General features: G+C 54.5%; 2 protein-coding genes across 3 annotated transcripts; both read left to right on the top strand.

The window, feature by feature from the left end:
- Positions 1–1281: 1281 nt before the first annotated feature.
- Positions 1282–19853, top strand: ACVR1B (activin A receptor type 1B). Of its 2 annotated transcripts, none has more exons than XM_080368154.1 (9): positions 1282–1521; positions 10630–10869; positions 12145–12393; positions 13527–13757; positions 14139–14306; positions 14838–14994; positions 15496–15620; positions 16236–16366; positions 16539–19853. In XM_080368154.1, exons 1-9 carry the CDS (start codon positions 1410–1412, stop codon positions 16662–16664), a joined length of 1539 nt encoding a protein of 512 aa, XP_080224280.1. In that variant the 5' UTR covers positions 1282–1409; the 3' UTR covers positions 16665–19853. The 2 variants fall into 2 exon arrangements, with proteins under 2 accessions (XP_080224280.1, XP_080224281.1); XM_080368155.1 differs by lacking the exon at positions 1282–1521 and adding an exon at positions 2651–3002.
- A 3342-nt stretch (positions 19854–23195) lies between these two features.
- Positions 23196–26799, top strand: TAMALIN (trafficking regulator and scaffold protein tamalin; the record flags this gene model as incomplete). Its single annotated transcript, XM_080368222.1, has 5 exons — positions 23196–23389; positions 25175–25224; positions 25665–25719; positions 26536–26638; positions 26723–26799. Coding segments are annotated over exons 1-5 (423 nt in total), but the record flags the coding sequence as incomplete, so codon positions are not given.
- Between the last annotated feature and the right edge of the window lie 5 nt (positions 26800–26804).

Below are 26804 nucleotides of genomic sequence, written 5' to 3'. Positions count from 1 at the left end.
ATGCACACACAAAGGCATGCATGTGGAAGTCATACATACATGCATGCTTGCACACACAAATCACACATGTACACAGCATGCATGCTTGCACAAACCACGCATGCACACTTGTGCAGACAAACCTTGCCTGCACACACAAACCACGCATGCATGCACACACAAATCATGTGTGCACACAGCATGTATGCATGCTCGCACACCCCAATCACACACACAAACCACGCATGCACACAGCACACATGCATGCTTGCACACACAAATCATGCATGCACGTCTGCACACACAAACCGTGCATGCACATAGCACGCATGCATACTTGCACACATAAATCACACATGCATGTTTGCACACATAAACCTTACCTGCACACACAAACCTTGCCTACACACCTGCACACACAAACCACGTGTGCACACAGCATGCATGCATGCTCGCACACCCCAATCACACACAGCATGCATGCATGCACACAGCACACATGCATGCTTGCACACACAAATCACGCATGCACGTTTGCACACATAAACCTTGCCTGCACACACAAACCACGCATGCATGCACACACAAACCGCGCATGCATGCACACACAAACCGCGCATGCATGCAGCATGCATACATGCTTGCACGCACAAATCATGCATGCACAAATCATGCATGCACAAACCACACGTGCACACAGCACGCATGCATGCTTGCACACACAAATCATGCATGCACACACAAACCTTGCCTGCACACTTGCACACACAAACTGCGCATGCACACAGCACGCATGCATGCTTGCACACACAAATCATGCTTGCACACACAAATCATGCATACACACACAAACCACGCGTGCACACAGCACGCATGCATGCACACAGCACGCATGCATGCACACACAAATCATGCATGCACACACAAATCATGCATGCACACACAAAGCTTGCCTGCACACTTGCACACACAAACTGCGCATGCACACAGCACGCATGCATGCTTGCACACACAAATCATGCATGCACACACAAATCATGCATGCACACACAAACCTTGCCTGTACACTTGCACACACAAACTGCGCATGCACACAGCACGCATGCATGCTTGCACACACAAATCATGCTTGCACACACAAACCACGCATGCACACACAAATCATGCATGCACACACAAATAATGCATGCACGCTTGCACACGCACGCTTGCACACGCACGCTTGCACACGCACGCTTGCACGCTGCCCCCCCCCCGCCCCCAACACGCCAGTTCCGTGTCGGCCGGCCGGCGCCTGGCGGACCCTCCCCTTTAAGACGCGCGGCGCGGGCCGTCCCCTTTAAGGCTGGCCCCGCCCCCAGCCGCGCGCCGGCGCTCGCCCCTCCCGCAGGCGCTGCCGGCCGCTCGGCACCGAGGCCGCGGCGCTCGCCATGGCCGCCCCGCCGCCGCCCCCCCGCGCCCGCCGCCCGCCGCCGCCGCCCGCCGCCGCCGCCGTTCCCCTGCTCGCCCTGCTCCTGACCGGCGTGCTCGGCGGGGCCCGCGGTGAGTGGCGGCCCCCGGGCCCGGCCCGAACCGGGCACAACATGGCGGCGCGCCGCCCCGCCCCCGCCCGGCGTCGTGAGGCGAGCTGGGGGGTGCTGAGGGGAACCGGGGCGGGGGGGGGGGAATCGTGAGGGGAAACGGGGATCTGTGAGGAGAACCGAGGGGCGAGGCGGGGCGGGGGGCTGTGGGAAGCGGGGGGGGCACCGGGGGCGAGGCCGGGCCTGGGGGTGAGGCCGGCCGGGGGGGGCTGTGGGGCAGCTGAGGGGGCAGGGGGGAGGTTTTAGTGGGGGGCGGGGGGGGGGGGGGGAGGGGGAGGAAGGGGATGAGGGGGGATTGGGGTCCTGGAGGTGCCCCTGAGGCTGTGGGGAGGGCCCTGAGGCGGGGGGAGGGGGGGCTGCCGGCGGGGGGCGGGGGGATGGGGCAGAGGCGGGTGTTTCAGGGTGGGGAGAAGGACCGGGGGTCCCATAGCGGAGGGGGGGGGGGGGTGTCTCAGGAGCCATTAAGGACTTCAGCAAAGAGCTGAGTCCCCGCTGTGTTGGTGGGGGTCGATCCTAGGGGGGGGGGGTGGCTCGCAGGGGGGCGTTTGCCGGGGTTTGTGGTGTGGAGGGGACCCTTGAGGTTTGTGGGGTTTTTTGGGGGGAGGGGGCATGCTTTCCGCAGTGTGTCTGGGGGGGTTGCAGCCATTGGGGTGCGGGGGAGTCGTGCGGTGCCGGGGGATGCTCCAGGCTTTGGCTGGGAAGAAAACTGGGAACCTTCCAGCCCGTCTTCAGGAAATCACCAAAAAAAAACCTACAATTGATGGGTTTTTTTTCCCCATGGTGAGGAAGAACGGGGGGGGGGGGGCGCGGGTTCTGTGTGTTGGGGGGCTGGGGGTGTGGGTCCGCGGCGGTGGGTTTGGGGGGGCAGGAGCTGGGGGTGTGGCTCAGCCCCGGGGTGGGAAGTGCCACCACGTTGTGGCTGAGCCTCCCTCAAACCTCTGGAGTTTGTGGCTTTTTCCCATCCCTCTGTTAACCCAGCTCAGGGGGGGGGGGCTTGGGCAGCCCCCCCACCCCCCCCCCCCACCCCCTTCGCACCAGCGATCAGCTTGTGCTTCATCTACGCCCTCTTGGAATCTGCGGGTAATTTTTTTGGAATAGAAACCTTTCTAAAAACCCTGTGCTTCTGGATTGTGGCAACTGTAAATATTTGTTTGGAGGGAGGGAAAACTCATTGTTTCGGTTGTTTGTTCCGTGGCGATGCTTTTGCTTTACCTGGCGGGGTGCAACCGCTGCTGCTTCTGGGTGAGGGGTACCGGCTCCGTGATTTTGAAGACTTTGACCCTTTTCCCCAGAGGTGGACGAGCCCAAATCATCTCTGAGCATCAGCTGGCAGGGACAGAGGACAAACTGGTGGCAGTGGCCTCTCCGGTGTGTGAGGAGGCTTCACCAACACAGTCCATCTCTCTGTGGCTATCGGGGGCAATTGCTGCTTGTGTAACGCAGGTACCTGTTCCAACAGGAACCACACTGAAATATTTTCTCTCCTCCCCAATCCTCTCACCGTCCGTGTTATTACCTTCCGACAGTCGGTTGGTAATACATAACTTCGCGCGTGCAGATCCGGACTTGTTAGCTGCAGAAAATGGCTTTAAACCCCACTAGGGCAGTAGGTTAGGGGTGTATTTACGAGTCCTGTTGAATCTGGCAATAGAAATGTGCTTTAGGGGAGAGTGGCTCTGCTTTGTTTTAAACCTAAAGTAAAATGCAGCTTTTGGAAGATGTTTCAGCTTTTCTGTGATAAATGGCAAAGCAGGACCAAATGAGACTCGTCGCACGTCTGCTCTCAGACTTTCGCTTCACATTTTATATGCAGCTGGTGTTGATTAAAAAAAAAAATAACAATAAATAAACAGGAAATGGCCAATTGACTGTGCGTATCTCCTGGAAACTCAGCCGACTCTTAGTGCCTTTGATATTGGGCTCTATATGGCTGGCTATTGTTTCCGCTCAGTACGCGCCGTACGGTTTTGTTCGTGCTGTCCGGTAAAAGGTGTGAGCTCAGCCTGGCTTCAGGGACACGAGGGAGCTGCGTTTGTGGAGCTGGGTGCAGGGTGGCAGGGATTCGAACCCTGCAAATTGGTTGCTGCTTAGAGCAGCCATGATGCACGCTCGGTTTGCCTCCTCATCCAGCGAGGGCTGCCCTTAACTATTGTGCTTTATACAAGAGATCTTAATAGCTGCTTATTTCAGGGTAGGTTGGAAAAACATCCTCATTTCTGCAGTGCTTGGGAGCTGGGAACCTCTGTGTGCATGGGTAAACAGAGTAGAAAACACCCCCCCACACGCTCCTTCCTTTAAAAAAAAAAAATAAATAAAAGGTGCCTCTGCAGCAATGGTTATGGGGTGGTTATAGGTAGGCTGTGTTTGCGTGCTTGAAATAAAGGAAAAGAATACCGTGGGGAGCAATCTTGCGCCAGCAGATTTTATTATTAACACCTGCTTAAAATATTTACCCGGTTAAATCAGGCAAAACTCCGCGTGGTCCATAAGTTTAGATCTTACAACTTTCCAAGAAAGACTTCTCTAACTGGAAATTAAAAACAGTGTCCAACAAGCATTCTTGAACTCCTCCAGCTCCTTGGCCAGACAGCTCGGATTTTTTTTTCCCTGGGTACCGCCGTCCGCTGCCAGTAGTGGATGCTCCGGAAATCGCTATTGCGAAAGGAGTGAAGTAAAACGTCAATTCTCTTAACAGCAAGCAAAGTTCACTGGGTGTTGACCAGTGGAAATATGTTCTCCACCACACAGCCAGCACGGTTATCTGAGCAGACCAAGAAGGAATTGCTCGTCTTGAGGGAGAAAGCTGTGGTGGTATTGCAGGGGTGAAACGCTGGCTGGTGCTGAGCTGGTAGAATCAGACCGTTGTGTGTGAGCGTTCATATGGGATGGGAGCGCTCTTTTGTCCTCATTATTTAAGCCACTGGCATGCCAGCCTTTCTTTTCTTTGATTGTGGACCCGTATTTCCTTTTTTTTTTCAGCAGAAAAGCAGGCTTCCCAGCACACCAAAGCCTTGCTTTTTTAACGCTTACTGCTTTCTGTGGGCTTCTTGGAAGTAACCTGCGGACCGTTGGGTGTCAGAATATAGACTGCACATTAAACAACTTGTTATTTCAACTCTGAAAAAGCGTGTGCCAATTGCCTGAGAATACACAGCATCGGTTTTAAGTCCTGAAAACCATCAGTAATGATGACCTGTGCATCTGCCTTGCCATGTGGCTGGTTTGCAAGACTTTCTTCCCCGGGACTGGTGTGGTATGGGTGGCTCCTAAACTGGTTTCCTAACAAGTTAAAACACAAAATAGGTGCCAGACCAGAGCCTGGAGAGGGAGTTTGGAGCCGTAGGTTTGTTTTCTGAGTTGAAGAGCAACAGAAATGTCAAAGCTTCTTCTAATTAACCTATTAATGATGAGAGTCCTGTCAATACGCTTATTTAAAATTCATTAAGAAGCTCTCCTTTTGTGTGAGTTGAGTGGATGCAGGGAAAGCTCTTCACTTTAAAGGTGAGGGCATGTTCTTTCTGCCTTTTTTTTTTTTCTTTTTCCATTTAGTATATGTTTTCTAGGCAGCCATGATGTGTTCATGTCAGGTTCAACCTGTGCCAGGGAACTGCAGCCAGCTTGAAAAAGTTGAGACTCTCGTTTCCAACTTTAAATATCCTAGTATAATTTTTAGTTTCTGGATGACATGCGTGAAAGTGTTTTTTTTCATAGTACTTTGCAGCTAATTTTAACTCTGTTTCTTTTAGCAGCAGTGGGTCAGTAGATTTCATAAGCACCAGCAAGGAGCAAAAGAGATGTTGAGATCTGAAAGTAGGAGGAGAAGTTGATGGGGCAGCGAGATGTAGGAAAGATATTCAAGGTGGTGGTGCTGTATCTACAGAAGGACAAATCTGTGCTAATTTCTTCAGCTCCTTTGTAAGGAAACGGGGGCAGTGTGAGCATCCAGAGCTGGCCTCGCACTCGATGGTGGAGGTGGTGGGTGTAGATGAGCTGACTCTGGGGCTCGGAGCGATACCAGTGTGCCGTACAAGGAGGGCATATCCTAGATGGGGATGGGAAATCCCAGTTATTGACACCAGACAGCAGAAAAATTGTAGTGAATATAATGGGAGGTAAATCTTCGTTTCTGAAGTCTTTATCAGATGGCTTTGAGTGTCCTCCTTCCTGCCTTTTGAAAACTAAGCCCTGGTGGTTCTCTTGAAGCAGTGTTCTTGGGGTGGTATGCTTGCACGAGGAGCACAAAGGGACTCCTGGAACGGACCTCTGCTCCCTTGCCGCGGGGGAACGGATTTTATTCCTAACCTGCTCTTGGGCAGAGCACTCTGTGATAAAGGTTATTCTTTATTTCGGCACAGCGTATAGTGAAACACTGAAAGGTATTTCTTTCTTCCAAGCATGTTTACACACGTCCCTCTTCGTTATAGCATCTAAAGAAACAGCAGAGGTACAAACCCAATTGTTTTCCATTTCTCTTGCTAACATCATGCTGCTGCAGCATTAAAACATCGCTACTAGATTGGGTCTCATTAAGTTAGGTGCTGTACAGAGACATAATAAATTGCAGCTCCTGTTCCAGAGCCTTATAAAAGCTCAGAAGTCAGGGGAATCATTGTTCTTCCAGCCTCGATTCAAACTGTTGAAAAAGAACAGCAGCTTACAATCTCTGCAAAAATCTGTTTATCTGGTAAATACGTGGGTGGGTATTGGCAATTTTACCAATGATCATCTTCAGGTTGATTATCTTAATACATCTTGATCAGGTAGCGTTTAGTCCTGAGAAAATGTCATCTTGCATAGCACAGCTTCAGGAGATTTTTGGAAAATGTATTCCAAAAGGTGGTTGACACCGTTACATTAGATTTTTGCTGTGAAACTTTCCCCTGTCTAGCTGCAGAGACATCTTGACACATGCAATCCTGTGTGAGAATAAATATGTGCAGAATGAGCTCAGAGTTGCTGGGGGGGGGGGGGGAAAGAAAAAGGAAATGTTCTTTGACTGTCAGAGCTTAATATTTTAGTCTCCCTGGAGCCTAGAGCTCTAATCCATGGCCCCCCACCTGTTTGTTTGGATTCACTTTGTAAATATATGTTGCTTCAGTTTGCAAGAGGGCCTTCTCTGGTTTTCCTCTCCGCTGTAGTTAATGCAAAGGGATACTGATACCTCTGTGCCCCGGGTTCCTGCTGGGAGCAATCCCGCTGCCACCTGTAAGCCGTGAACCTCGCTGGGGACCTCACGGGGAGCAGAAGCGACTCCTGGGCTCAGGGTGGTCACCTGAAGGAGTACCTGGCCCGGCAGCCAAGCCCTGGCTTGCGTTAGTCGAGCCTCAAGGAGAGTTTGTCTTTTGGCAGCGCCGCCTGACTGCTCCAGTTTTTAGGAAGAGCGGGGAGGACCGGGCACCGGGCTGGCTTGCTTCTGCGATTGATGTCACGACCGCCTGCGCTGTGCCTTGGATGAAATCGCAGTGAGGGTTTGCTTCAGTAGAAATACTAACCTGATCCATCTCTTTGAGTGAGAACAAAGCTTTCGTTCGGAGGATCTGCAGCTTAATGTTAGGCTTGTTTAAACAGCTTCTTGAAAGGGTTGGGTTTGTCTCTGAGCAGAATGTCAGAAAGAGTGTGCTGAGCAGATAGAGCAGTCTCTGCTGCCAACTTCTGTAGCACCTTTCATGCAGATTCATCCCCAGGCGTTCTGCGAGAGGGGAACTCACCGCCCTGGCTCTGTGAACTGCTCTTTTGTTTTCCTTTGCCCCATCTATTTTCTTCAGCCCAGTCAGTTTCGGGGGGTTTTTTTGTTGTTTTTTTTTTTTTTTAAGTAGATTATATGGTTTGCTCAATAGGAGCTTTTCTTCCCAAATAAAAAGCATGCTATTGGCATGAAAAATGCTTTTATTCACTCCTGTCTCCTTTGGTTTTGCCCAGGCGTCCCCGGCTGCTCCCAGGAGCACCCCAGAGATGTGTGACGGGGGGGGCTCTGTGTACCCGTCTCACTTTTTCTGACCCCCACCCAAGGGGAGACAACGCTTGAGGTTTTTTCCTGGCTTCTGGTGTTACTGATAGGAGAAAAAATTTCCCTTCTGGTTAATCCAACTTGAAATGCTGGCCCCACGCAGGTTGCCCTGTAATTCTCCGCGCTGCCGGAAGCTCCCGGGTTCCCGGCGAGCCCCGGTGCAGACAGGCCTTTCCTCCCTGGCACAGCCGGTGCCTGTGGGAGCTGGCAGCCGGCGGTAGGTAGGTGATGCTTAGGGAGAATAGGGCTGTAGCCACGGCAGACTTTGATATCCTAGGCTTTTTCATAATAAAAATATAGATGGAGTCAACTTCTGGATGCGTGAGGGAGGCTGAAGCCAGACTTCAGCTTCTACCCAGGGATCAGACAGTCTTTCCTAAAATTTGAGAGTGCCTGCCTGCAGCTTGGGGGTTATGGAATATCAGGAAAGCCCCTTTTAGAGGATCTTGTGAAAGACGAGAGGGGTACACGATGTGCTGAAGGCTTCGTTTTCTTTGTGCCCACCGCTTTCCTTATCGTAGGGCTTTTTGAGGTGCAAAGATCAGAATTTAAAAAAGAATAAAGAAGAAATGAAAAAAGAGCAGTTGACTCAAAAGGGAGGAGCATCTGCCCACAGCACCACGAGGTGAAATGAGGCCGAACTCTGTGGGGCAAACCCCTCCTTAGCAGGAAACTTCTGCTTTCTGCAGAACAGATAAGGATCTTACTCTGTCCCTGTGCGCTGGGGCTCTAGTATTATACCTTGCAGGTAAACTGATTCCTTTTTTTTTTATTCTACAAATGAAAGTGAGCAGATACAACCAGCTCCTCTACTTTCCTTGTCAAAGGGATGCTTTGTTTCAAGCCAGATACTTCAATGAGAAGTTTACAAAACCAGTTTTATTAGTGCATTGAAGTGTTTTGTTTATTTCTGAGCTTCTGGAAAGCCAAACTGCCGTAGCTTAAATCTTAGGTTTGAGACCTTAGAAATGAGTCTTAACAGGAACAAAGTTCAGTTCTGCTGTATCTAAATCAAATTGAAAAGAGCCTACACGGTGAAATGCGTGTGGTTTAAATGTTTTTAATTTGTACCTTGAGTTTTTGATAAAGGAATAAAGGAGATGCTTTAAAAGACTATTTCCTTTTAAGTATACTTGAAGGTAGGAATGTGCCCTGGCTGCTCTTTCCTATCTCGTGTTTTCATAAAATCTCCATTATAACCAACCTTTGTTCCCCCAAGTGTGTGTATTTTTCGGAAGAGTTGTCTTTCCTGTGCTCTGCTGACCACTGGAAAACACTGTCCTCAGAGCTGTTTGTCACGTTGAATATTAGTGGGTTTGCTTTTTTTCTTTTGCTATAAAGTTTCCCCTTAAAAGCTGCATAATCCTTAGGTGCGGCGCTCTCCAACTCTTCTCGATACAGTCCGGTCTCGTGGTCTTCCATGTCCGTTTTCTAGTCCATGTCCCTTTTCCTTGGCCTGTGCTAAGCACATAGTAATAAGCTACATCTGCTCGTGATGCTTTTTAAAGAGGTCTCACTTAACAGCTCTTCTGGGTTTTTACTGGCTTTTCACTGCTTCTGCCGAATCTGTTGGTTTAAAACTCACCAGCATCTGCGTTTAGCCTGTCTGAAATACTGCAGCCCACCTTGGAGCTGTGAAGCAGTTCACAACAGCAAGGAAATGAAGAGGGCAGCATCCAGAAAGAATGAATATTAATGCAATTAGCCTCGCTGATTTACCTAGGACCCTGGTGATAAGGGATAATGGGTGTCTTCCTCCTAAAGGAACCCTGAAGTTGATCAGGACCTGCTTATTTTTCATGAGGCTCGAGGTAGCTCTCCGCTGCGGACCGCGTGCTGGCTTGGGAGCAAGAGGCTCTCTCTTCCTGTGCCATGAATATCCTTGGAATGCTGATGCTCCTTAAATCTGCCGATTGCCAGAGGTGGGATGACTGAGGGCTCAGCCTTTCGCTTGCTGCACGGGGAGGTGGCTCCCGCACACCCCCCCAGGCGTTGGTGCCTGTTTTTAGACCGAGAGGTTACAAGCCAATGTAGAGGATTTAGCTATCGGACTGGGGAGAGTTAACAGTGGCTCTTGTATCTTTGAAAACACTTCTTCAGACTCTCTCTTACCTGAAAGACCATTTCTGCAGCGGGTAAGTACATGTTTCTGAATCCCTCCGGGGAGGCTGAAAGATCTGATGAAAGCCGAAGAAAATACTGTGTGCTGCTAAACAGGCCCCACCCTTTTTCTTGACATTGTTGTGTTCGCTCTTTGTTCCCAAGGATGGCGATGCCTGGGGATTTGCTTACAGTTTTTCAGGCAGCTTGAGAAAAGCACAGTGACAGCTGGGAGGCGGAAAAAATGTGGGAATCTGCCTTGGAGTTTCTCCTTCGCTCTTTACCCAAATAATCTTCGTGGGGAGCAGGCAAAAAGCCAGGAATTTAATTTGACCCAAGGTGGTAGTGTCTCGGATCAGGAAAGCAGTTACTAAATAAGTGACTGATCTAGTTGGGTGTAGCACGCTTGGCTTGCGTAGAGTCAGTTTGAATTGGTTTTGTTTTGGCATCTGCCAGCTGCTTGTTGTCTTCCGCGAGCTGGGGTGGTCGTCCCTCGCTGACCCGGAATGGGCAGCTCGGTTTTGGTGTAGCTGAGGAAGCCTGGACAGCGGGTTCGGGTGAAATCGAGTCTGTCAGTTGGAGTAATTGTTGTTTTCCATTTGAGTTCTGAGCCTAGGCTGGGTTGGGAGCAGATCTCGGGAAAATCTAGCCTAGTTTTGCAGGGATGACTTGGGTCATCGCTGTTAGTGGTTGCAACAGGGGCAGAAAAAAGGGCTGTCTGGAGAGTCACCTTCTGGAAAGGATCCTCTGCTTCTTCCACATTGTGTTTTGTGTTTGAATTGGGTTCTTGTGGGTCTGACATACAGAGCATGACTTGTTCTGTTCCTAAAGCAGGTTCTTCCTGAGCCTAACAACGGTCTGTTCCCTCTGAAGTGGGAGATTTTAAAGCAGAACATTTTCTCACATTCAAGCGTTTGTTCTCCAGTGGGTTTTAAGGACATGGTCTTGTTCTGATTTCTGCAGCTTTGACATGTTTGTGCTCCGACTGCAAACAAGCAAACTCCACGTGTGAAACGGACGGCGCGTGCATGGTCTCGGTCTTCAACCTGGATGGTGTTAAACACCACGTGCGGACCTGCATTCCTGAAGCAAAATTGATTCCTGCTGGGAAACCCTTCTATTGTCTGAGTTCAGAAGATCTGCGTAATACTCACTGCTGCTACTCTGATTTTTGCAACAAAATTGATTTAATGGTTCCCAGTGGTGAGTAGAAGCTAAATAAATGGTCTGTTTGAAGTGGGGAGGAGGCAAGCTGTCTGTTTGGGATTGGGAATAAGGAGTTCTCGGCCCTGTTTTCACTTCTTCCCTTAGGTTGCTCTGTGAACTTGAGCACTGGGTTTATTTCCTTGATCTGTGAAGTGGAAATAATAACAAACTACTTCAAATTAAAATGTGAAGTTGCTCGAACTCCCCTGTGGCTGACAAAATGTCATCGGATGATGGGGTTGTACTTCAGGGCAGGAGAAGTTTCCAAAGTCTGGGGATTTCTCGCAGCTTTACTGCACTCAGTAGCTTCATATTACGAGGTTTCTCTCGCCTTGTCAGCCCCGCTGCTGGTATCCTCACAGGCTCCTGGAAGCAGCAGCAGCAGCAGTGTCCGTTTACAGTTAAATACGAGTTTCTGCTGCATGTTGCTCTGTGTCTGCAGGGGCCTGAGGACAGTGCGTGTTCCCCGGGCACAGCCTAGATCCCTTTTCTGGTGCTGAATGGTGCTGTAGCCTGCCTTTTATCAGATAGAGTTGCTTTCCTCCTTCTAAGGCTGCAGACCTTTTCAGTGATGAGCCACGAGTACAGGAACGTTGCAGCAGCTTCAGAGTAAAGCGTGTGGGGTGGAGGGGTGCCCAGATTCTGAATACGAGAAGAGGAAGCAGCCCTGCCTTTGAGTGAGGGTGTGGGAAACGTCTGATGCTTTCTGTAATTCCTGGGACAGAGAGGGGCATGCACTACTTCCTCATACCTCGTTAACTCTCCATGTGGGGCTGTTATTTAGTGGGTCGGATGAAGACGACAGCAGGGAAGTCTTATCTGTTCTCAAAAAATTGTCTTCAGGCAAGAGTCTTCACTGGTAGTTACAGGGCGAAGGAGAAAGGGGGAGAAATGAGTCCTTACTGACTGGTGGTGTTTTCCTCTTACTTGGAGAGTTCAAGTGCAAGGTAAAACGCAGGCTGTTTGAGCAAATTCAGCCCAGAGCAGGCTCCTGTCCTCTTTTAAATAGCAAGTGCCAATAATCCCTGAAATCCCACTGAAGCACCGTCTTTTTGGGGGGGTTTTAGCTGTAGTTTGCCTGCCCAATGACTTGGTAAGTCCCACGTTAACACTGTCATTCGATGTGTCCTCTACCATCCTGGAACAGCAAGCTAAAATTGTCCAGGCTCTGAGAGAATAATTAAAACACAAGAAGAAAGTCCTTAAAGAGCGCTTATGAAGGAGTGAGAGTTTTCTAAAAGTGTCTGGTTTTCTCCTTCCTTTCCTCTCAAGGGCACCTGAAAGATAACGAGCCCCCGTCAAGCTGGGGTCCTGTGGAGCTAGTGGCGGTGATTGCCGGACCCGTCTTCCTTGTGTTTGTTGTCATGATCATAGTAGTCTTTGTGTTTCATCACCACCAACGAGTCTATCACAATCGTCAACGGCTGGACATGGAAGACCCCTCTTGTGAAATGTGCCTTTCGAAGGATAAGACCTTGCAAGATCTAGTCTACGATCTCTCCACCTCTGGCTCTGGCTCAGGTATTAAGAGATGACTGGAAATGACGAATGAGAACTCGTAGTTGTAAAGGAGTAGGAGTCTGTTCTGGGCTCCTGGTTGCCGCAGCTTTGTGTGGCTGTGAGGCTCTTGCCTCGTCAGCCTGTTCAGGTTGCCGTGTCATGAGTAATGTGGAGGGCATGTTTTAAATTCAGTCCTGCAGTAAACACTGTAGCCACGGCCCTGTGTCAGGCTCTAGAGGAATACTTCAACTCCTTAACTGCTGATGTGTAAAAAATAGTCTTATGTAGCTTCCCTCCTTAATCTATGTAGCTTTCCTCCTTTTCTGCAAGAGGATAACTCCCAACGGCTGCATCTATTTCAAATTTAGCCTTGGAACTGGGTTTGGGTTGGAAACACTGCTAACCGGTGAGTTGTTGGCTTTCAGAGGAGGATGCAGGATGTCACCTGCATCAAAGCTGGCAGGAAAACAGGAAAGATCCCAGCAGCTGAAAATTTACAGTGCTTTTGCACTGTAAAAAAAAAAAAAATTGTAATACATTTGCAAATGCAAATCCTGCATTTGCCCAGCCCATTTCATCCCAAAGAATCCTCAAAGTGGACGATGTACAGCATTTGCTCCTGTAGCACTTAGAAGTCGTCCTGTAGCACTTAAAAGAAATTGTCCCCAGAATAGATTGGGAAGTTGTCATTTTATTCATGACTTGGAAGTATGAAAGCAGTTAGGTTTAAAAAAAAATAAATTTGCAGCAGATGGGGATCTGTAGGATAATCCACAGAGGCAGAGAGTATAACAACCTGATATTTGACCAGGGAATAAACCTTTAGCACCACATCTGCTATATATAAAATGTTTGGGGATCTTTTCTGTACACAGTCTCAGCCGGTGAGCTCTGTGGTTTACATCAGAGGTGGCAGCTGCGTTGAGCCTCCTTTCTTAAGAGAAGTTCTGGGGGTTTACTCCTTTTTAGCGGAGGTAAATTTACCAAATGACGCGTCCCATGCAGGAGCTACCACCCCTTGCCGGTTTGGGGCTTGCTTAGGCTGCTGGTTGTAGAGCTGTCTAGGTTTGATGATGCTCTGTGTCAGACTCTGGGCTTTCAGGAGTTTCTTTTGCTGCAACAAGTCTTCATCCCTCTCAATTTCTTGTGTGTAGGTTTGCCACTTTTTGTCCAACGGACTGTGGCTCGAACGATTGTCCTTCAGGAGATCATTGGTAAAGGGCGTTTCGGGGAAGTGTGGCGTGGCAGGTGGCGTGGAGGTGACGTCGCCGTAAAAATCTTCTCTTCACGGGAGGAGCGTTCCTGGTTTAGGGAAGCAGAAATATATCAAACTGTGATGCTGCGACATGAGAACATCCTGGGATTTATTGCTGCGGATAACAAAGGTAAGAAGTGCCTCGGTCCTGAGAGCAGAGACTTCACCAGGGTGCAGTCTGCTCCTGGGAGCTGGCATTTCATCACTTGGTTTTACCATTAAATGGTTAAAAGAAACTGTCAGCCACTTTTCAAGTAGCTACATCTGCGAATGTGTCTCACCAAAAGATGGTAAAATCGCCAAGAGGTGCGGCGGTGCTTTAGCTGTACCTCACAGACTCGTGTTTTGCCTTGGAAGTTCTTTACCTTACTTGCCCCCAGGTTGCCTGCTGAGCTGCAGCCTTACCCAGCAGCTCTCCTCTTTATCAAAAAAGATAAGGTACAAAATGCTGGCTCGATGGCTGCGTGCCACCCTGGGGTTGTATCTGAGCACAGTCTCTTTCCTGCTGCAGATAACGGAACGTGGACTCAGCTGTGGCTCGTCTCCGACTACCACGAGCACGGTTCTCTCTTTGACTACCTGAATCGATACACCGTGACTATCGAGGGGATGATCAAGCTGGCCCTGTCGGCTGCTAGCGGACTGGCCCATCTGCACATGGAGATTGTGGGTACTCAGGGTAAGAGCAAAGTTTAAAAAGGTGCTGGGAATGTTTGAGGGGAGAATAAAGCAGAATTGAGGAGAAGGGGGGCTGAGTCAGCCCAGATTCATCTGGTCAGTATTGAGCAGAAATAGACCGTTGGTTTCGGCTGGCTGCAAAGTGGGTTAGCCTTGCGCTGGCTCCTGGGAGTTATAGCAGCATTTCACATCCCCGTCCTAAAATTGGTGCTACTTGAGTGGGATGTTGGCAGAATTATGAACTCCTCGCATCCACAGCGGTGTGTTCTGATGCCTGGGACGATGGAGTTTCTATCCCTCTTGAGGCCTCCGCGTGCTACTGCATTAGCAGTGCCTTGGAAGCCCGAGTAGAGCCTTTGCCTACCACAGGCTGTCAGCACTGCTCTATTTTTCAGTGGATCCAAACAGGAAAATGTGTTGCAACACCGAGAGTTTAACCGACGCCTTGAAATCCGGTACCGCCTCTGCACCGGTTTGAGGAAGAGATTTCACCAGACCTTGACCCTCGCTACTTTTTATTTTGCTCTGTTAGGAAAGCCTGGGATTGCTCACAGAGACTTGAAATCTAAGAACATCTTGGTGAAGAAGAACGGCACGTGTGCCATCGCTGACCTCGGACTGGCCGTCCGGCATGATTCAGTTACGGATACGATTGATATTGCACCAAATCAAAGGGTCGGAACCAAACGGTAGGAGAACGGTGGGAGGCACGAGAGCGTGACTAGCAAATGCCCGAGCTGCTGCTTGAGCACTGGTGAAAATTCTCTCTTAAGCATTTCCAAATGTCTCAGAGTGTCAGCATTGTGCCCAAATTGATGGTGAAGGTATCTCGGTACCTTCATCTCCAGGCGCCATCAAGCTGAAGGGTGTAGGCCAGCTACGTAAACTTGGCACCAGGGAGCTCGTACAATACTTGACCACAAGCTTGGCGTTCTCAGAAGCTTTTTAGGGCCTGCTGTCTTGGAGCCTGGTGTGCTTTTGGCTGTTTTTACCTCTTTCCCAGCTTGGTATTCTTTTCCGAGTTATTTTTTTCGCTCTGTTAGACCACAGGGCCCAGTTCTGTTCTGATTAAGGCTGTGCAGAGCAGAGTTTTGTCTGCTGGGAAGTGCTGCGTGGGAAAACTTGCCGTTTGCTGTCTTGCAGAGAATCCCTGCTCAAAATTAACATGCTGTTCCCTTTCTGTCCTGCAGGTACATGGCCCCTGAAGTCTTGGATGAAACCATTAACATGAAGCATTTTGATTCATTTAAATGTGCTGATATCTATGCCTTGGGCTTGGTCTACTGGGAGATTGCTCGAAGGTGCAACGCAGGAGGTAATATTGTGTGCCCATGCCGCCGGCTTGGCTTGCTCCCGGATTTCCTAGCCTCGGCGTTTCTGTTGGTCAGGTGTTGGTGGGGTGTGAAGAGCCCTGGAGAACGGAGCTACGAGGTGGGGGGGTACAGCTGTGTGTGTGGCTACCGAGGGTGTCAACCGAGGTGACCCACAACTGCTGTTAAGACCGACCCATGGGGGTTATTGCTTTGCCTGGTGGCCGATGTTCCTTGGGATGGGTTTGGTGGGTGACTTTCTTCCCCCGAATCGGTGTGAGCGAGTGGCTCGGCACATCCAGCTGCAGGCAGGAGCACAGCACCACCGTGCGTGTGATAATCCTGCTGCCTTCGGCTCAGCGACCCTGCCTGTGTGCTGGGAGGTGTCGGTTGCAGCTGTCTCTCTTCCAGTTTGGGCAGCTGCATTTTATTTCCCCGATTTTTTTATTTATTTTTTTTTTAATTTTTTTTCTTGGAAACTCAAATCCCAGATTCTTCATTTCTGTTCTAAATAACTGCAAATTGTTGACGCATCTTTGCAGTGAGTCATGTAGTCTGAGCCGGTATCAGTCGGTCTTCAGCGCAATTCCCAGGAATTGCATTTCCCCTTTGCCTTTCAGGTATCCATGAGGAGTATCAGCTTCCCTACTACGACCTGGTACCCTCTGATCCCTCGATTGAAGAGATGCGGAAGGTCGTGTGTGATCAGAAATTACGGCCTAATATCCCAAACTGGTGGCAAAGCTACGAGGTAAGGTCTGCTTTCATCTCCGCATCCCCTTCCCTCGGGAGAAGGTGAGTGAGGAGGAAGTGCTGCGACTTGAGCTCTGATTTTAGGAGGTATGGCAGCAGCCTGGCAGACCAGCTTGGGGTCGGGGGAGAGGAGAGCAGAGCGCTGACGTCTGCCTTTTTTTCTCGCCTAGGCGCTACGGGTGATGGGTAAGATGATGCGAGAGTGCTGGTACGCCAACGGAGCGGCTCGACTCACTGCCCTCCGCATTAAGAAAACCCTCTCACAGCTCAGTGTCCAGGAAGATGTGAAAATCTAGGCTCTGAGCCCCCCCAGCAGGAGGAAACTGCACAAAAGCTGCCATGCTAGAGTAGACGTGTGACGGAGGCCTACCTCGTGTTTCTGCCCAATCTACTGCTACCAACCAGACAGCGTGACCTACAGGCTGCTCGGTGGGGTGACGGAGCCTATGGAATTGCTCTCTTCCCTGCTTGGGTATGAAACAATCAGAAACCTTTTATGATCACCTCCTGACAGCGTGAAGACTTGAGAGGGACTTAACCTGAGGGATCTCAGCCACGATCGTAACTCTTTGTTTCTTTAACAGAAATCCCTGTAAAGTTCAGTGCGCGCGGTGCACCCGTTGGCGGTGGTTGAGGCCGGGGTGCTAGGTGCTGGGAGTGGGAAGGGAAAGGGAAGGTTTTTCTTGCCGTACTCTGAGGATTTATTTTTTTCCAGGGACTGGCACGTTTATGCAGAAAAAGCATTTGCAAAACAAATGGTGCTCCCTTCCGAGAGGCTGAGCCTGAACAGTTTATCAGCTTCACGAAACCGTTTCCCTCCTCTTTTTTTTTTTTTTTTTCTTAAGCTTGAAAAGAAAACAAACAAAATAATTCTAAGTCAAAACCAGAAATCTGACTGGCTGTCAGTGTGCGCAATGGTGTATGCATGCGCGAGGTGCGCGTGTCCCCTGTGCCTGTTCATCTCCTTCCGTAGACGTGCGGTGTCTGCCCGTAGGGTGGCTCATCTCTGTTCGTGCTTTCTGTGCATGTGCAAATCTAGAGTGTCCGTTTTTTTTGAGCTGTGCGCGCTGGTGCTCTCCTTTGTCGAGTAGTGAGCATTGTCTAGCTTGGACAGGCTGCTTAAAACCAGATCCTTCGCTCGCCGATGGGTGCTGCGGCCTCGCCGTCCCGGCTGCAGGAGCTTCCCGTCAGGTTGCCTCACTGCCACCCCTTCCCTTTTTTTTTTTTTTTTTTAGGACAAAACAAATGAGGATTTAACTTCACTCCTGGAATCCAGGTGGTTGGGGTTTTTTGTTGGTTTATTTTTTTGTTGGGTTGGTTGTTTTGTGTTTTGGTTTTTTTTTCTTGAGCCCCTGGGGTTTGTAATTCTTGGTAGGGTAGAAAGAGGGACCTGGGGAGGGGGAGAGATGCCACGGAGCCGAGACGCGTGTCGGAGAGCAGGCACTGCGCCCGGCTGGAAGGAGACCAGACCACGGGGAAAACGCAGGAAGACCATTCTCATAGGAATGCAATTCCCGAATCCCCCATCCAGGCACGCTCAGCAGCGTGGGGCAGACTCCTGGGGGGGGGGGGGGGGGGCTGGGTGCGCTCTGCACCCTCCGAGAGGCGCTCGGCGCTTGGCAGGATCTCACGCCGGGGTGTGGGTTTGGAAATCGATGTCCATTTTTTTGAATATACATATATAAATAGCTCATCATCTGGAAGTGGCTGTGTATAACTTGTGGGGTGGGGGGGGGAACTTGCATGACTTTTCTTTTGGTGAAATGCCGGATCGGGGCGAAGTAGAGTTGGGTTTTGAGTGTTGTCTTAACAGCTGAGCCGAGCAGGAATGGAATTAGCGAAGGGTTGAGCCTGTCGCGCTGATCGCGGCGTTGAAGGCAGTCTGGGAAGTGCCGGTTGTTTGGTGGTTAGGTCAGGATCTACGGTATAGAACTCTGAAGCCATAACTTTTAACTGGAGTGGTTTTGATTATTATTTTTTTATTATTATTATTATTATTATTTTATGGGAGGGTCTGGATTTTAACTTTTTTTAATGTTGTTAATTCTTTATAAGAGAAGAAAAACAACCTATAATTATTACCTCTTGACCTGTTTGTAAAGAAATCACTGCAAAAAAAAAAAAGAAAAAAAAAAAAAGAAAAAAAAAAAAACAAATGCACACAGCTCGATTTACACTGGAACTGTTTCTACTCAAACTTTGCGCCTGCTCTGTAAGGTGAGGTTTCATCTCTGCTCCGGCCGCCGGGGTTAACCTATTTTATTTTTTTTAAAAAAAACAAAACACTCTTCTTGCTGTCTGTGTATCTGTCCGTGTGTCTGTCTTCCCCCAGACTCCCTCTCTTGTCTGTGACTTGGTGTAAAGTGAGGAGTGGGGGTTTTTGCATCGTGTCTGGAGCCGTTTTTGCATCCTCCCGTGGAGCTGAGCGGTCGCAGGAGGGCCGGCGGGCTCGGGGCTGGTTCACGGAGCAGCGTGGAGTGGTCGCTGGGTGAATGTACCGCTTCCCTTCCCTCGCCCCTTCCTCCTGACGCCGTGTCTCAGCCAGGGGTTACCCTGCGTCTCCGGTACCGTCCGTCCCTTCCCCAAACCCTCCTGCATTTAGAAACCGAGGTGGTGGGCGCTTGGTGGCTGCGCTGACGGGACCCTCGCCGTGCCCCGGCCCGCTGGGTTGGGGGAGGAAGGTTTTAGCGATGGAAACTGCCGTAGGGAAGCCCCTCGCGCCTGTAGGTCCGTCTGCCGCCGCCTCTCGTTCCCCGGTACGAGTCTCCTGTCCCCGTTAACCGCGCGGGCTGCTTCTCCAGGACACTAAATCAGCTACGTAACTCGCACTGACTCCCCCCACCCCTCCAACTGTAGCCACACATGCATCTGCCTCAGCGCTAAACCAAACAGCGGAGCGGTTTCAGGCCGGATTAACGGTAGAAAGGGGTGAGGGCAGGACAACGAGGGGTATCCCCTACGAGCGGGATGGCAGGAGGAACCTTGTTTGTAGAGAGATGCCATCGCGAGGTGATGAAAAGCAAGGATTTGAGATGGGAACGCTGATTATGTAGCATTTATACAGCACTTTTCACGCAAACACGTGCCAGGGAGGTGCAGTGCTTACTTAGCTGACCGGTAGCAAACCTAGGGAATCGCTGCGGGAAACGCAACGCTACAGGCAGTTGGGGATGAGAAATCCTGACGGGATCGAGGGGAGATCAGGTACTCGGGGAGAGGCGGAGGTGGAGAGCTTGTGATTCTTTGGGGGGGGGGTCCGTTGGGGGTACGCTGGCTTCAGAACGGATCTCTCGGTACTTGCCTGCCCCGTTTTTATTTGTTTGGGTTTGTCTATTTGATTAGAAACGGACTGTAAAATAGCCACTTAGACACTTTACCTCTTCAGTATGCAAATGTAAATACAATGTAATATAGGAAATCTTTTGTTTAATATAAACCGAGGCTGTCGATTTCTGCTGTACATTATTAAAAGTTTGTTTTATTCACCTGAGGTGTTGGGAGTTGATGTTGGGGGGGGGTGGGGGTCGCTGTGGTGTAGAGGGGGGGAAGAGAGCTTTTGGGGGGGCTCATTCACCTGCAGCTAAAATAAATTCCCCGGGCGTCCCGCTCAGCAAAGTTGTGTTGAATATTCCCTGTGGATGTGGCAGGGTGGGATTTCCAACCCCCACCACGATGAGCAGCCGAACTTGGGGGGGGGGGGGGGGGGTCCCTTTCTGGGGGGACAGTGGAAGCAGGAGGGCGGCCGGGAGGTGGCTCCTTGAAAAGCATCCTCCCCCCCCCCCTCCCTCCCCGAAGCATCCCCCCCCCCCCTCCCTCCCCGAAGCATCCCTCTCCCCCTCCCTCCCCGAAGCATCCCCCCAGCTCCCAAGGATAAATCTCAGTCCGAACCGCCCAGCATCCCAGTAAAATCCTGTTTGCTTAGAGCGCAACTGGTGCTGTGCAAACAGCTCCCACTAATTCTCCCTAATTAGAGCCTCCCATGAACGAGCATCTTGTGAGCGGATCAAGGGGAAAATCCGCCGGGGCCTGGGGTCCCCCGTGGGCTCAGACAAACGGTGTCGTGGGGAGGGGGAGCTGCCATCTGCGCTCCCCCCTTCCTCCTCCCCAGCTTTGTCTGCAGCTTCCCTGGCCCCCGGGAAGCTCCGATCCTGGAAAGGGAGGGAGGCAGCGGGTGCGGGGAGAGTTTAAACATAAAAAAAAAAAAAAAAAAAGGCAAAAATCATCTTTAATCATCTTTTAGGAAACGGGATGAGAAAACAAGTCTGGGATGGCTTCGGCCACGTCGTTCCCTGCGCTGTCAGATTTTGGGAAGAGGATTTGGGGGTCTGCGCTGGTAAAGGGTCGTGGTTTGGTGCCCGGGGCTGGGCACTGGGCTCAATCCTGTCCTTTCCCGAGCTCTTCCCACCGCCTGCCGGGACCCCGGGGGGGGCGGGGATCGGCTCGGGGCGGGGGGGGGATCGGCTCGGGGCGGGGGGGGGGGGGGGGGGGGCGCGGTTGTTGGCCAATTTGAAATAAACATCTGGGCCAACTCCTGGAGTCCTGCTGGAAAATTCCTGCTGCCTCCCGGCACGGCTGCGAGGAGCTGCCCAGAGCCGCACGACGGCTCCGCGTCTCCGGGAATTGTTCTCTCGCCTCCGCGTCCCTCGGCGTGGGCAGGGATCCCTCGGCACGGGCTCGGATCCCTTGGTGTGGGCACGGATCCCTTGGTGTGGGCATGGATCCCTCGGTGTGGGCACGGATCCCTTGGCATGGGCTCAGATCCCTTGGTGTGGGCATGGATCCCTCGGTGTGGGCACGGATCCCTCGGCGTGGGCACGAATCCCTCGGTGTGGGCATGGATCCCTCGGTGTGGGCACGGATCCCTCGGCGTGGGCACGAATCCCTTGGTGTGGGCATGGACCCCTCGGTGTGGGCACGGATCCCTCGGTGTGGGCATGGATCCCTCGTTGCGAGCATAGATCCCTTGGTGTGGGTGTGGGCATGGATCCTTCGATGTGGGCACGGATCCCTTGGTGTGGGCACAGATCCCTCAAGGCAAGCATGGATCCCTCGGCGTGGGCACGGATTCTTTGTCGTGGGCATGGATCCATTGGTGTGAGTGTGGGCACGCATCCCTCGGTGTAGGCATGGATTCCTTGGCACGGGCACAGATCCCTTGGTGTGGGTGTGGGCACAGATCCCTTGGCGCGGGCACAGATCCCTCAGCGTGGGGACGGATCCCTCGGCGTGGGGACAGATCCCTCAGCGTGGGGACGGATCCCTCGGGAGCAGCTTCGCTCCCCCGTGGCAGCACACCCGTGGCTCCGGCTTCTGCCCCAGATTAAATCCCAAACGGGGCTTTGAGGGGGGGGTGGGGGGGTCCCGCTTTGGGGGGGGGGTCTGTCCCACGGGGTGAAACACCCGTGGGTGCTCGGCACGAGCCTGGCGAAGCCAAAGACCCGGCTGCTTTCTCCCCTTAGCGTCCCCGAAACGATTCCTGGGGGGCAGCAGCCCTCCCCCCTCCCCCACTGCACCCTGTGACATCCCCCCCTGCCCCCCCTGCCCCTCCTTGCAGCCACACAGCAGCATCCCTCAGACCCCCCACACACACACACTGCCGGGGGACCCCAATGGCAGCGACCCCCTGCCATGCCAGGACCAAGATTCCCCACGCTGTGGACCCAGATCCAGGGCCCCCCACACACCGGGGACCCACCCCCCTCGCCAGGACTGGGACCCCTACCCCACAGACCCCCCTCATGCTGGGACTGGGACCCCCCCCCCCTGTTGGGACTGGGACCCCTATGCCAGGGTTCCCCCTTGCTGGGACTGGGACCCCCATGCCACAGACACCCCCCACTGGGACTGGGACCCCCCCACACTGGGACTGGGACCCCCATGCCACAGACACCCCCCACTGGGACTGGGACCCCCCCTGCTGGGACTGGGACCCCTATGCCAGGGTTCCCCCCTGCTGGGACTGGGACCCCCATGCCACAGACCCCCTGCTGCTGGGACTGGGACCGCTATGCCAGGGTTCCCCCCATGCCGGGACTGGGACCCCCATGCCACAGACACCTACACACACACTGGGACTGGGACCCCCATGCCAGGGTTCCCCCCCCCACCAGGACCACAGTTCCCACACCGGGGACCCCCTGGTGCCAGGACTGGGGCTCCGACACCATGGATCCAGACCCCCGCACCGGGGACCCCCCCCACAGAGCAGGACTGGGACTCCCCACACCGTGGACCTGGACCCCCACACTGGGACTGGGGTTCCCCACGATGGGGGGAAACCCCCCCCCCCAGCACTGGGACCAGGACCCTCGTGCCAGGGAACCCCCAACCCAGGACTGGGACACCCCTATGCCAGGACCAAGACACCCCACTGGGAACCCCCAACCCCTGGGAACCCCCCCACCCCTGGGATCCCCCCACCCCTGGAATCACCCCACCCCTGGGGCCCCCCAACCCCTGAGACCCCCCCCATGCTGGGACAGGCTCTCCTCACTCCATGGACCTGGACACCATGCCAGGGAACCCCCAACCCAGGACTGGGACCCCCATACCAGAGACACCCCCCCCACGTCAGGACCCCCCCACCCCTGGGAACCCCCAGGCCCCGGGGCCCAGCTAGGGCGGGGCGATGGTGGACAGTGGGCGGGGCTTAACGCAACGGAGGCGTGCTCTGTGCAGAATGGGGCGTGGCTTAGCCCATAACTGGGTGTGTCCTGTGCGGAACGGGGTGTGGCTTAGCCCATAACTGGGTATGTCCTGCGCGGAGGAGGCGTGGCTTAGCTCGTAACGGGCGTGTCCTGTGCGGAGGGGGGCGTGGCTACGATGGCCCCGCCCCGCCCCCCCGCGGGCTATATAGCGGCGCGGCGGGCGCCGGGGCCCGGCCATGACCCTGCGGCGGCTGCGGCGGCTGCGGCCGAAGGAGGAGGATGCGGCGGCGGCGGCGGCCCCGGAGCGCCCCGGCCCCGCCGACGTCTACCGGGCACTGGCAGCCGCCGGTGGCACCCTGCCCCGAGTGCGCAAGGTAGGGCTGCCGGCAGCCCCGGCCGGGGGGGGACCTCCCCGGTGCCCCCCGTTTGTGCACCGGGGGCGGGGGGGTCGCCATCGGTAACGGGGGGGGTGGGAGGGGTGGGCACTGGGGGGTGCGTGGTGACCCCGTCCCGTGTTGGGGTGGTGGCTGCGTCCTGCGGGGCTGCCCTGGTGTCTTCTCATGGTTCTCGTCCTGTCCCGGTGCCCCCCCCCCCCGAGCCTTTTCCTGGGGTCCCGGTCCTGCCCCGGTGACAGCCCCCCCCAGCCTCTTGTCCTGCCCCAGCATCTTCCCATCCCGGTCCCAACCTGCGCTGGTGACCCCCTGCCCCCCCCTACAGCGTCTTGTCCCACCCCCATCCCATCCTGCCCCAGTGACCCCCTCCCCCCCCGCCCCCAGCCTCTTGCCCTGCCCCAGCATCTCCCCAGTCCAGTCCTGTCCCAGTGACACCTTCCCGCCCCCCGCCCCCCCCTTCCCCAGCCTCTTGTCCTACCCCAGCATCTCCCCACCCCGGTCCCATCCTGCCCCAGCATCTTCCCAGTGTCCCCGCATCCCTTTCCCCCATTGCCCCCTCCAGTCCCCACGTCATGTCCCCATTCCTCCCCACGTCCCACCCTGCAGCCTTCAGGGCGCAGTGACAGGCCCCCCCCCCCCCCCCATTACGTGGCTGTGTCACCAGAACACACGTGTCCCTGTGGTCCCCCTGGGTTTGGCCCCACTGACATCACAGGGGGCTGGGGCACAGGGTGCCCTGGGGGCTGGTTTGGTGGCACACAGGACCATGTGCCACCCAGGAAAGCCCCCCTCTGGTGGCACTGGGGCTGTCACCACCCCAACGCTCCCCTCCCCCCTCCCCCGCCCTGTCCCCACGGTGCTTCCTGAGCGTCGGGGAAGCCAGAGTGACATCCGGAGCAGAAGTGGCGCAGGCCAGGTCACGTGCGGTGGCCCTGGTCCTCCTCCCTGACCAAGGCCACCACAGGAGGTGTCCCTGAGGGGTCTGGGGTCAACCCCTTTGCGTCACCTTCCCGTCACTGGGTGACGTGGCGGGGGGGGCTCGCGTGACAACGCACCCAGTTTTGGTGGGTTTTGCTCCACAACGCCCCTGGATCCTTTGGGACCACCAGCCACTTGGCTTGGTGACACCTGCGGGACAGGTGACAACCGCAGGGCGTGGAGCAGAGGGAGCCGGTGGCACCGAGGTGGGCCATGTGCCGCTCTCGTGGCAAAACTCACGGTGACACCAGCCACGCCAGAGCCCACCAGCCACCAAGGGGCATTTGGGGACCACCGAGGGGCATTTGGGGACAGCCCTGTCACCCCCTGCCCAGCGGCAAGGGTCCTGCAGTGCCCAGCCTGTCCCTGCACCCGCCCACGCCTCCGCACCCTCCACAACAGGGACATTGTTCGGGATGGGGGGGTGGAGGGGGGGAATTTTGCATGAAAAACCCCCACTTTGTGACCACAACAGGGCCCCTCTGTGCCGGGGGGCAGCCCCCCCGGAGCGTGGCGTGGGGTGCGAGGTGACGTCAAAGTGTGGGGCGATGTGAAGGTGGCTTTGAGCATCCATAAAAGCTTCCTTATGCCCAACCAGCCTGGGGGGTGGGGGATGGGGTGGGGGTGGGGTGCACCCAGGGGGTTGGTTTGGTGCTCCCTGGGACTTTGGGGGTGGCTTGATGGGACACCCCGTTTTGGCTGTCCCTGGGGGAGGCAGCAGGGGGACGTGTCACGGGACGGTGCCCCCCCCCCCCCCCCCCCCCCCCAATGGCTCTCCCTCTGCCGCAGGGTGCGGGGTTCAGGTGGGCGTCCCCAAGCCAGTCCCCAGAGGAGCACAGGTAGGGGTGGGGGGGTCAGTGGGTGGGGGTGGGGTGGGGGACACAGGAATGGGTCTGGGGGCTGTGTCCCCTGGGGTGGGCTTGGCCATGGGACACCGCTCTGCTCCGGACACCCCACGGGGGCTGAAGTGGGGGTGACTTTGGGGGGGAACCTGGGGCAGGTGGGAGCAGCGATGGGGTCACAGCTCCCTGGGGGGCCCTGACACCCCCAGACCCTGTGGGAATCCTGCCCAGCACCCATGGGACAGGCTGCAGGGCTCTGGCCAAGGCCATCCCGGGGGGGGGGGGGGGGGGGGTCCCATCCCGGGGAGGGGGGGTCCTGCCCAGCAGAGGGACCCCAAACCCCAAAGCAGCTTTTCCTTAGGGAAGCACCCGCAGTCTCAGCAGGGGGGTGGGGGGGCCGGGGGCTCTGCCCTGTCCCTGATCCCCGTGTCCCCCAGGAGGGTGGTGACGCTGGAGAAGAAGGCGGAGGAGACCTTTGGTTTCGAGATCCAGGTGGGTGCCAGGCCAAGTTGTGCCGTGCCGAGCTGCACCGAGCTGTGCCGTGCCATGCCGTGCCAAGCTGCACTGAGCCATGCCAAGCCGTGCCATGCTGAGCTGCACTGTGCCATGCTGAGCTGCACCGAGCCGTGCTGAGCTGTGCCATGCCATGCCGTGCCAAGCTGCACTGAGCCATGCCAAGCCGTGCCATGCTGCGCCGTGCCATGCTGAGCTGCACCGAGCTGTGCCATGCCATGCTGTGCCAAGCTGCACTGAGCCATGCCAAGCCGTGCCATGCTGCACCGTGCCATGCCGAGCTGTGCCGAGCCGTGCCGAGCTGTGCCAAGCTGCACTGAGCCATGCCATGCCGTGCCAAGCTGCACTGAGCCATGCCAAGCCGTGCCATGCTGCGCCGTGCCGTGCTGAGCTGCACCGAGCCGTGCCGAGCCGTGCCATGCCACACTGTGCTCCCCACCCTTCCAGCTGGCACCTTGCTTTGCACCGAGGGTATTTTTAAGTTGTCCCTGAGCCAGGCGGTATTTTTAGCGGTGACGGAGCCGCCTGGCTCCCGAAGCCTCCCCCAGCCGCGACAGCGGGGGCGGCCGGGGGGGGGCCACTTGGGGGGCAGCCATCCAGGGCAAGACACCCCCCACCCCCCAACCTCCCGTGGCCGGGGTGCTGCCCCACATCGCCTAGCAGCCCTGAAAAGCTGCAAGTGCTACCCTATGGCTACTGCTTGGGGGGGACCCCAGGGGTTGGGGGGCGGGTCTCTGTGCCACTCACCGCCCCCCCCCCCCCCCCCCCCCAAAAAAAAAAAAAAAAAAATTTCAGACCTACGGGCTGCACCACCAGGACAGGAACAGCGTGGAGATGTTCACCTTCGTGTGCCGGGTGCACGGGGGGAGCCCGGCTGATGCTGCGGGACTCAAGGCAGGTGAGTGCATCCCCAGGGGGGGGCGGGGGGGGGTCCCAGCAGTGGGGACCAGCATCCCTGAGCCCACCCCCCACCCCGCTTTAGGGGATACCATCACGGGGGTAAACGGGCTGAATGTGGAGGGTGTCTGGCACCGGGAGATCGTGGAGATCATCAAGAGCTCAGG

This window comes from Falco punctatus, assembly GCF_963210335.1.
Source record: "Falco punctatus genome assembly, chromosome: 18".
Classification (NCBI taxonomy): domain Eukaryota; kingdom Metazoa; phylum Chordata; class Aves; order Falconiformes; family Falconidae; genus Falco; species Falco punctatus.
This window is presented reverse-complemented; position numbering and strand designations above follow the sequence as displayed.

What these genes read in the sequence shown, in the direction of transcription:
- ACVR1B (XM_080368154.1), top strand. Translation starts at nt 1,410, where the DNA reads ATGGCCGCCCCGCCGCCGCCCCCCCGCGCCCGCCGCCCGCCGCCGCCG. An exon ending in TGATTTAATGGTTCCCAGTG is followed by an intron (nt 10,870 to 12,144) that starts GTGAGTAGAAGC and finishes TTTCCTCTCAAG; the next exon opens with GGCACCTGAAAGATAACGAG. An exon ending in GGAGATTGTGGGTACTCAGG is followed by an intron (nt 14,307 to 14,837) that starts GTAAGAGCAAAG and finishes TTGCTCTGTTAG; the next exon opens with GAAAGCCTGGGATTGCTCAC.